Source organism: Malus sylvestris, chromosome 6, assembly GCF_916048215.2.
Source record: "Malus sylvestris chromosome 6, drMalSylv7.2, whole genome shotgun sequence".
NCBI classification, from domain to species: domain Eukaryota; kingdom Viridiplantae; phylum Streptophyta; class Magnoliopsida; order Rosales; family Rosaceae; genus Malus; species Malus sylvestris.
The window spans coordinates 23295588-23305098 of record NC_062265.1 but is presented as its reverse complement, the minus strand read 5'-3'; the positions used below and the strand labels follow the sequence as shown (position 1 = coordinate 23305098).

At 38.3% G+C, this 9511-nt stretch overlaps 2 protein-coding genes and 1 pseudogene across 3 annotated transcripts; 2 read left to right on the top strand and 1 right to left on the bottom strand.

The window, feature by feature from the left end:
- The first annotated feature begins 1834 nt into the window (after window positions 1-1834).
- On the top strand, window positions 1835-3563 carry LOC126626617 (MYB-like transcription factor ETC3). Of its 2 annotated transcripts, none has more exons than XM_050295991.1 (3): window positions 1835-2018; window positions 2093-2183; window positions 2395-3563. In XM_050295991.1, the coding sequence occupies exons 1-3, from the start codon at window positions 1958-1960 to the stop codon at window positions 2522-2524; spliced, it is 282 nt and encodes a 93-aa protein (XP_050151948.1). In that variant the 5' UTR covers window positions 1835-1957; the 3' UTR covers window positions 2525-3563. The 2 variants fall into 2 exon arrangements, with proteins under 2 accessions (XP_050151948.1, XP_050151949.1); XM_050295992.1 differs by having other exon boundaries at window positions 1844-2018; window positions 2398-3563.
- A 1138-nt stretch (window positions 3564-4701) lies between these two features.
- On the bottom strand, window positions 4702-9489 carry LOC126626618 (uncharacterized; annotated as a pseudogene).
- LOC126626616 (probable WRKY transcription factor 53) lies at window positions 5631-7714 on the top strand. The gene is made up of 3 exons (XM_050295990.1): window positions 5631-6336; window positions 6609-6740; window positions 6985-7714. Exons 1-3 carry the CDS (start codon window positions 6020-6022, stop codon window positions 7589-7591), a joined length of 1056 nt encoding a protein of 351 aa, XP_050151947.1. The 5' UTR covers window positions 5631-6019; the 3' UTR covers window positions 7592-7714.
- Window positions 9490-9511: the final 22 nt, after the last annotated feature.

Below are 9511 nucleotides of genomic sequence, written 5' to 3'. Positions count from 1 at the left end.
GAATGATAATATGCAAAAAGAGTATCCAACAAGTCCAAAATTTAAAAACACATTAAGCATATATGCCATATAACCATAGTGAGGAGTATTGTAGGATGATGCATGTACAATAAGTTCACAATTTAAAACCACATAAAATGCAAAATAGGAGGAAAATGAGGAAATATAGTAATGTAGATAGGAGAAAACAGCTCAGATCACCACCGCCCAAGGCCTAGTCTTTAGTACTTTAGTGAATTTAACATAATGAAATAAAAATTCATATGGTTACAAATCAATAGTATTTAACGAAATAGTGAATTTATAGTGCATATAAAGAGAAATGAAGGTATCACATATATAGGCGTAGAAACATTTAATCAACAATTTAAAAAACATTAAAAATAAAATAGTAAGGAAGGAAACCGAGATGCATAGAAGGGAGGAAGGTGGGGCACGATTCTTAGTACACATTAATTATTACAATGCTAGTTGTTCCATTCCTAATGCATTTAAGTCAAATAGGATGCTAGTTGTCCCATTTTGATTGGACATAAAATAAAAAAATATTAAAAACTAAACAGAAAGACTTGAGAATGGTCACAAGGGTGGAAAAGGAAGAGAGAGAAACTCAATTTTATCTCTTGTTCTTCTTCCTTTCTTCTTCGTTGGAATTCAGAACGAAGAACACGACGGTGATTTGCATTCTTCCCGACTAAGCTGCCTTGGCCATCCAGTCGAAAAAGGATTTGAAACACCCAGACTGCCTAGGCCATCCAGTCACCCACCTAGGCCGCCCAACTGCCGCTCAGGCCGCCTTGGCGCTCACCTCACCCCTTTCCCGATTTTTCTTCCTACTATAGATTAATCCTGGCGGCCGGTCATTGCCTAGTCCCTAGGCCGATTTTTAGAACATTGGAGGAAAATGTAAGAGAAAAATAAAACCACGTATAATGTATGTCCTAGTTATATTGTATTGACAGGACGATAACGTATAGGTAGCTTTCATTGGTCCAGGTGGGGCTATAGACATGTGGCTAGTGGAAGTTGGGACCTGGAATGCAGTCTCTAAGAGGTTGGCCACTTGAATATATATGTCTCTCCGACGAGCAAGTGTATAGTTATATGCCTTGCATATATTTATGGTTGTTTGGACATCAATTCCAAGCGTTCAATTACTTACCTACACACAAACAACGATTATTACAAGCGATTCTACACTTATTTGTATTAAGAAGATTTACATGATTTGAACTCGGAATGCAATGCGTTGAAGATAAACATCCTAATCATCAAGGCAATTCATCACTTGCCAACGATATTGAATTAATTGAGTTTAGAAAGAAAACAACTTGGCAAAATTTTCCACAAATAGATTGGTCAATTTTGTGTATGCTTACGACTAGAATTCGACTTTAATTAATTAGTATGGATAGGACTTGCATCCCCCCATGTAAGGAATGCACATATTATCTCATTTGGGAATAACGTATCTTAATAGAATAAATCAATGATAAGAACAGTTAAATTTCTTAATCTTCATTTGAGGATCACCCCTAAAAAACATCATTTTAACCGGAGATCACTTAGTAATTCAAATGTACATAACAAATCGATGGTGTAGGTACCAGGAAACATATTTGTGATAAACTATTCATTTATTTGTTACGTTTGGATGACAAAATGATCTCCAATTCAAATGATTTTTGTAGGACTGATGTTTAAATGAAGATTAATAAATTGAACAATTTCAATCATTTTTTGTCAAGATACATTATTCGTAAAACAGGACATATGTGCACCCCACACGGGGATGCAAGTATTATCCAATAAGTATTCTTTTAAAAGTTGTGGATTATTATTGGAAAATTAGAAAGACAATAAGAAGTCAATCGAAGTAATGGCCATGCAATCCTCTCTCTCTCTCTCTCTCTCTGAGTTCAGGTGTTCCTGTTCTGGCTAGCTTTTGTGAGAGAAAATGGACAGACGTCGTTCACATAAGCAAGAAGCCAAGAGCACTGCCAATTCTGGCTCAGAAGGTGTTAAGGACACAATAATTTTCAGCTCTCTCTTTAAATATATTGTTCATGATTGTCATGGTTAATTCATGCAGAAGAAGTGAGTAGTATGAAATGGGAGTACGTAAAGATGAGTGAAGACGAGGTGGATCTGATCTACAGAATGTACAGACTCGTTGGAGACAGGTTCGATCGATCTAAACTGTACTATTATCATAAGAAACTGTTATTGGCATTCCAAAAACATAATTATTATGCACTCCTCGTCAATGATATTAAAGAAAATAACTACTACAAAGAGTACAATATATATATATATACACACACAAAGACTAATGCCATCGTTTGTAATCATAAATAGTTTATAGCTAGCTAGCTGAACCTTGAACAACATTAGCAGGTGGCATTTGATTGCGGGTCGGATTCCAGGTCGAAAAGCAGAAGAAATAGAGAGGTTCTGGATAATGGCACATGGCGAAACATCCTCTCGGAAAAGAAACGAGCCTGCATATCTAACAAAAGACTAAATCATAGCCTCCCGTTTATGTTTTTTTTTATCTCCAAAAGTATGACCATTTTGTTATTTTTCTCATTTGTGCTTCTGAATAAATATATAACCGGAATACGGAGATTCGAATTTTGAACCTATCCTAATATTTGGGAGTGGTTTATCATTCAAAGTAAAGTGCATAAACCTTTGAAACCTCCTATGCCATCAGCCTATTGCTCCGGCTTGAGGTCAACGGTAGCCTAGCCCTCCCTCCTCGCCCTCATCTATCTTCCTCTTCCGTCCACCCTCTATTTCATCACTATCTCCCATCTCTTCCTGTTTTTCGCCCTTCTTCCTCTTCTCCTTTCTCCACCCTTGTTTCCTCTCTTTCTCCCCTTCTATCCCTCCCTGTCCTCCTGATTTCCCCATCTCTCCTTTTTCCTCTAGCTCCACCATAGTTTTTCCCTCTCCAAGCCACCATGGTTGGAGATTTAAATTATCTATTTCTGCATTTAGATTTCATTTGTTTTCTATTTGAGCATTTTGTGTCTCAGATTGCTCTGAGCTTGGTCTCAGTATTTCCTAAGTTTATCTCAGATTTGTTTTCTTTGCCTTGTTCCTCTCCAAACATCTGTCCTCACCATGAATCTCCTACCATCTACCCTTACTGCTCATTTCATTGGGTGTTTTCTCCTAAGATCTCCTCCGGAGACACACTTGGGTGGTTCGTAGCATTTAAAGTGCTTTTTGCACTATTTGGTAGGATTATGGGAGCGTTTTCAGCACGGGTAGCTTGCCTACCCCCACTTTCCGTTCATCCATTTGGTTCTTTGGCCCTTTTTCGGGTGGTGGTGACAGATCTGCAATGGCGGTGCGGCTGTTTTGGTGGAGGTGGCTATCTAAGGGTTTCAATTTGGTTGCTGCTATGGGCTGCTCACTTTGGGCCATTCTCTTTGTAGTTTTCGTTTATGGAGTTGGGCTTTTGCTTGGCTTTTTTGGACTCTTTTTTTGATATGTCCTTACCTTGTATTAGTTTTCTCATTAAATGAAATTTACTTTGTTTGTCCAAAAAAAAAGTCAGTTTTTTTTTTTTTTTTTTTTTCATTTGATTTAGAGGTTATTCTTTTGTGCTTGTACAAGCTTTATAAATTTGGGTTCTCTATTTTTTTGTGGCCAAGTCTCTTATCGAAATCAATCAAAATCAAACGTTCCATCCAAACTCCTTTTTATTCTAACGCACTAAGAAGTGATAAACACACATTTTTTTTAGTTTCTCACATACTTATGTTTAATTATGTTTGTTGTTTCTGTTTAATTTATTTAATCTGAGGACAAACATAAAGCTAAAAACGGTGTATAAAGATACTTCCCAGTTAGAACTTTCATCATCATGTTGTTATCAAGAGTTGTCTCATTACATAAGTAAGTTTGACATATATGACTCATACCAATATTATTTGTGCAACTTGAGGAATCACATAACAAATGGAAGATTCCATGCATACATATAATAACCAGAATTTTAATATGGTCCTAAATCCTACTTAACTATGTTATTCCTATTCTTTGAGGGATTTGGATCCTCTCCTGAGCTAATTGAGAGGATCCTCCTGACCACTAATCATGGGCCGTTGGATTTTTATCCAACGACTATAATTATTATAACTTTAAAGGGACCCCCTTGTTTGTAGCCGTTGGATAAAAATCCAACGGCCCATGATTAGTGGTCAGGATGATCCTCTTCATTAGCTCAGGAGAGGATCCAAGTCCTTCTTTGAGAACCGAAATTCAACCCCTCACCTGGCTTTATTTTGGTTACAATGTTAATATAACCCTGTCCATGCTAATTTGGTGGCAGGTTTATAGTGTAATTGTTGATGCTGAAATTTACCAACAACCAACACGAATTGTATGGATATTTTTTTGGGAACTTTAACGAAAAGCACCCAGTACTGTTCACTTTAACGAAAAACCACATTTTTACACTAAAAAAATCAATCCTGGTACTATTTATTTTACCCTTTATTTTGTCCTTATCATTAAAACTCAAAATTTTCAGGCCCTTTTCATTAGTTTTCCTTATTTTTTTAGTTAAGAGTGTGAACCTTACATTACAATCAAAGCCTTTCGTTCTATTCAGATAATTTTCAGCCCTTCTTGTATTGCCTAATTAATTTTAAAATAGATATTCGTAGGTTAAAGACGCGTTGTGAGTATTTGAATATATATTACATTAGTACAACGTAGTAAACTTATTAGGATTCATCTATCATTATTAAAATACATTTTTAAAGATAAATCAGTAAGATTAGACCAACAACCATAAGAAACATGGTCAATAATCTCGTCACATAAGAATGTCCAAGTGCGTGTTGACCAATAACCAAATACCACACACACATATATATATAGCTTATATAGCCTTGCACTTCCCTTTTCCACACTAACGCCAGCGCCTGCATCTCATGTTCTAGAATCACCACGGAAAACCTAAAACGTAGAAACAAAAAGTAGTCTTTAAGAAGTGGGGAAATTGGAGTGTACCAAAACCTAATACATTTTTTCATCACACGGTCATATGATATTATTAATTTATTTATGATATAAAATACATATTTAAATATTATGTTTCAAGTCTCTCTTATCTTAAATTATCTTTCACTCGTATTATAACACATAAATTAATAATATTACATAACAGTATGACAATAGCAGCCGAAATTTTTTCTAAATAGTAACGAAATAGGCCAAAAGGGTATGAACATTGAACATTCTTGGCAAGCACCATACTAACGACACAACAACTCTTGACTTTCTTTTCTTCCAAATGGCAATCATGAAATGCCACAAAGGACAAATCACAAAGGGAGAGAGAGAAGGAAAGTGCGGGAGAGACAAAGGGAGAGAGAAAGAAAGTGTATGAGAGAGAAAGAGAAACCATTTTACAAGTTATATCTGTAGAGAATCGGAAGAAGTTGAATTGGTCCGCATAGACCTTACTTTTTCTATATGCAGACCAAAGACCAGTCAGAGCTGAAAAACTCGCTTTCTCAGTCAAAACTTCAGACTTTCCACTCTCCAATTCTTCCACTTCAATATTCAAATTAACAAGTCACCTATATATATACAACCTCTCAAATTTGTCCGTTCAAATCAAAACTCTCTCACTCTCTTTGCTTCTGCAGCTTCACTACTCTAATCTTCTTCCCTTTTCCTGCATACTCAATTCCTCACTTCAAATAATCTTCAAATTCTGGATACCAATTCCATGTCTGTACCTTCTTACTGCAAACAACGTTTCGGAGCTCACGAATCTCCTTGGGTTCTACTCTTTCTCGGAATTGCGAAGCTTTAGTGGGATGAAGTTGATGAAGGTGCTTAAACACTGCTCATAATCTTCCACGGTACTTGTAGTCCACGTGGTTAAGAGTGTCTAAGGTCCTGTGTTCAAATCCTCCCTTCCCCGATATCGCTTGTATCAGGAAGAAAAAATCATTGCTCATAATCCCAACTGACATATAGAATTGAAGAAATGGATTCTGGTAAGAGCTGGGAGCAGAAGTCACTGGTCAATGAGATCATTGAAGGAATGGAGCTAGCAAAACAGTTGAGGCTATGTCTAAATGCAAAATCGTCAGCAGACACCAAGCAATTTTTAGTGCAGAGGATACTGTCGTCATATGAGAAGGCCCTTCTGATGCTGAAATGTGGCGGTTCGCCACAAAGTCCTATCAGAGCAATTGCTAGCGCGCCGGAGTCGCTAATGTCAGCCAATGAAGGTCCTTGTTGCGTTGACAATAACAGAAGTCTCCAGGATCATCAGGACCTGACGGCGGTCTCCAAGAAAAGGTGAGATTGGATTAACAATTATGTCAAAAAATCAATATATGTTGAATGAAGAAATGGATGCCAACTTCCAAGTTGAAAGTAGAAGATGGATTAGCGGCGAAGGAAACTTAGCCGTGTAATTCCCACAAAAAATGGTAGGATTGGGAAGGATAAGTTTCCTCGTCGCTAATCCATCTGGTGAGTTATCCAATCCAATCTAATCCTGTCCACCAAACGAGTGTAATAGGCTAATAGCAAAGAACCAAATGCTGATTTGAATTTGCATATTGCAGAAAGGAAATGGCCAAATGGACAGAACACGTCACGAGAGTAATCTCTGAGAATGGGATTGAAGGACCCCATGAAGATGGCCACAGCTGGAGAAAATATGGGCAGAAAGACATCCTAGGAGCCAAACATCCAAGGTAAAATTAAGGATCTTGTTTTACTTTAATCAGCTAATCTTATGCTGCTGCAATCATTTGCAGTAACAGTCACTTGTCCCACGTGTTAAAAAGCAATATAGAATACATTACCTTTAATACGCACGTGCACAAAAGCTGAAGATTTTGCTTGAGAAGCTGCAAGCACAGCAGTATTCTTCTGTAAGATGGAGAGTTTCAGAGTGTTATGAACAATTCTGATGACCAACTTGTTTAAAATCCGCAGAAGCTATTACAGATGCACGTACCGGAACACGCAAAGTTGTTGGGCTACAAAGCAAGTGCAAAGATCAGATGAAGACCCCACCGTCTTCGAAATCACATACAAAGGGAAGCATACATGTTCTCATGGCGGCAGTTCAGTTCCACCGCCACCATCACCAGAAAAGCAAGAACGAAAACGACACAATCATAACAATACTTATCAACAACAGCAGTCTCAAGGAAACCAAATGAGCTTCCCAACTAATCTGAGAGTCAATACTGAGAACTTAGACGACAGAGAGAACACAGCATCTCCATTCTCTTTTACTTCATCTCCATTCGGAAGTATCAGCAATGACGCCTTCCTATCTTCGATGCTTGATGATCAAAGTCTTTTTGACCATTTCAATCAATCATTGCTGTCTCCAGCCGCAGGCGGATCAAACTATTACTTTGAGCTGCCCAGCCAGATGAGAAACATTGCAGGAAATGAGCAACGTTCGGAATCTGATATCATCTCAGCCAACAATTCGTCAACCAATTCTCCGATCCCGGACATGGATTTTCCACTGGAGCCAGTGGAACTCGACCCCTATTTCCCATTTGACTCCCCAGGATTTTTCTTATAATTCTACTCGGTCTTTGAGAATAAGAATAAGTTGCTTCAAGATTGCCAATATCTTGAATCAACCATGTATTATAGAAGAGGAAGATTTCTAGTAAAAGATAAGAGCTTTTTGTGATGTTCAAAATATAGCAGCAGTTCCATAGACACATTTTATAACCAAATAAAATGAAGATCCTACCACATTGTTTTCGAAACATAAACAAACTTTCAAAGACTCGGAGGCGGCGTTTATGCTCTTAGTTCGATAACAACATAACAGAATCAGAAAGATAAGGATATTGTAGGCACATACGCAATATATATGATTGCAGATTGGACAATAATTCAACTATTCAAGGCTCTACACAAAAAAGAAAAAACACTAAAGGTGTTGCAACTTTACATACAGTGAATGAACACAGAGAGAACCGTCTGCTGCACCTAAACAGAAGTTTTCTTCTCCTCCTTCAACCCGGGAATAGGAGCTGATGTTCTTTCTTCTGCATCTCCAGCTTTTCTGAGAGCCCCCCCCAACCCCAACACGATGCATATGTTGGTTAGAGTGAGAAATGCCTCAGCCCCGCCATGTAACCAATCGACATTCGCCAATGAAGTGCCGTAATTCACCTTTGCTGTTCAGCCCCACAACCAGAGTACATTAAGGCATTGATCCATGAAACTTACTAAAATAATGTGCACAGATTTCTCTATCTCTCGAACACGAAAACATACCATAAATTCCAGCAGGAACTGCTCAGTTGACAAGAGGAAAGAGAGAACAAAATGATGTCAGTAGAGTCCAATCAGAGCATCTGACAGTAATCATTTAACAATAGAAGGCCAAATTCAACATCAGAAAAAAAAAACAATCCAACTAGTGCAGTGAATGTTTGATGGGGCAATTCAATGACTATGTGATTTGCTCAGCAGAAACACAACCGTTGTTTTTCGGTTCGAGAGAAGTAACATGCATTTGTGACACCAAGATGGCGGTATCTCAAGCCTATAATGCATCACCACGAGTTTTAACTTGCCCACATAGCTTCACATGATTAGTTTGAGAAATTGTGACCTTAATGTCCCAGTTGAATATAAGTTCTCTTCTGGCCAAAAGACTATCATAAAGCAATAAACAGTATCCAAGTACACATGAACATGCAATACTTTGTCTTTATGTTTCTCAAATTTCAGGAATTTGCAATCCAGTTGGAGGCCTTAACAATTGCTAAACTAACCAACGCAAAAAAGGATTAATTATCAAAAACCCAGGAAGCCAGGAAATTTAAAAAAAAAAAGGTGATAGAAAAGGAAAAGCTGGGAAAAACTCACTGGGGCCCCCACAAAAGCAAGCAAGAAGTAGAACCCAAAAAGAGTGAGCTTTGGGGCAGACTTTGACTTGGTGATGAAGTACAAGAAACCCAGGTAGGGAAACAGAGAAGCTGCAAACAGCTGTGAAGCTATGCTCTGTGAGTCAATGCTGGGCGCCCATGGATCAATCGGGAACGCCACACCACACACAATCCCACCCCAACCTCTTCTGCTTTTACTGCCGATTCTCCTCTCTGTGTAAAACTTGGATTCTCTGTTTCTGGAAAGTGGGTTCGGGTCGGGGATCCGCGAGAAACATGGGGAAACCAGAGAAGTTGGAGGGGGAAGAAAGGTGGGGGATTTACAGAGAGATTGAATGCTGGTGATGGTCATTGAGGAGATAGGTGGAGTGACTGTTTAGAGCGGGTATTGGTTGGAGCCGTTTGGTTTTTGTTATCATCAAAGTCAGAGTAAGTGGCCAGATCTAGACCGTTCAATTTCCTTACTTCTGTGAATGTGAAGCAGGTGGTTTTATCTGGACCGTTTAATAATAATAGGGCCTTGGTTTTTATATTTGAAGAAAACCACTCCCCCCCCCCTCCCCCAATAAAACGTCTGTTTTTGACCCGTTGAA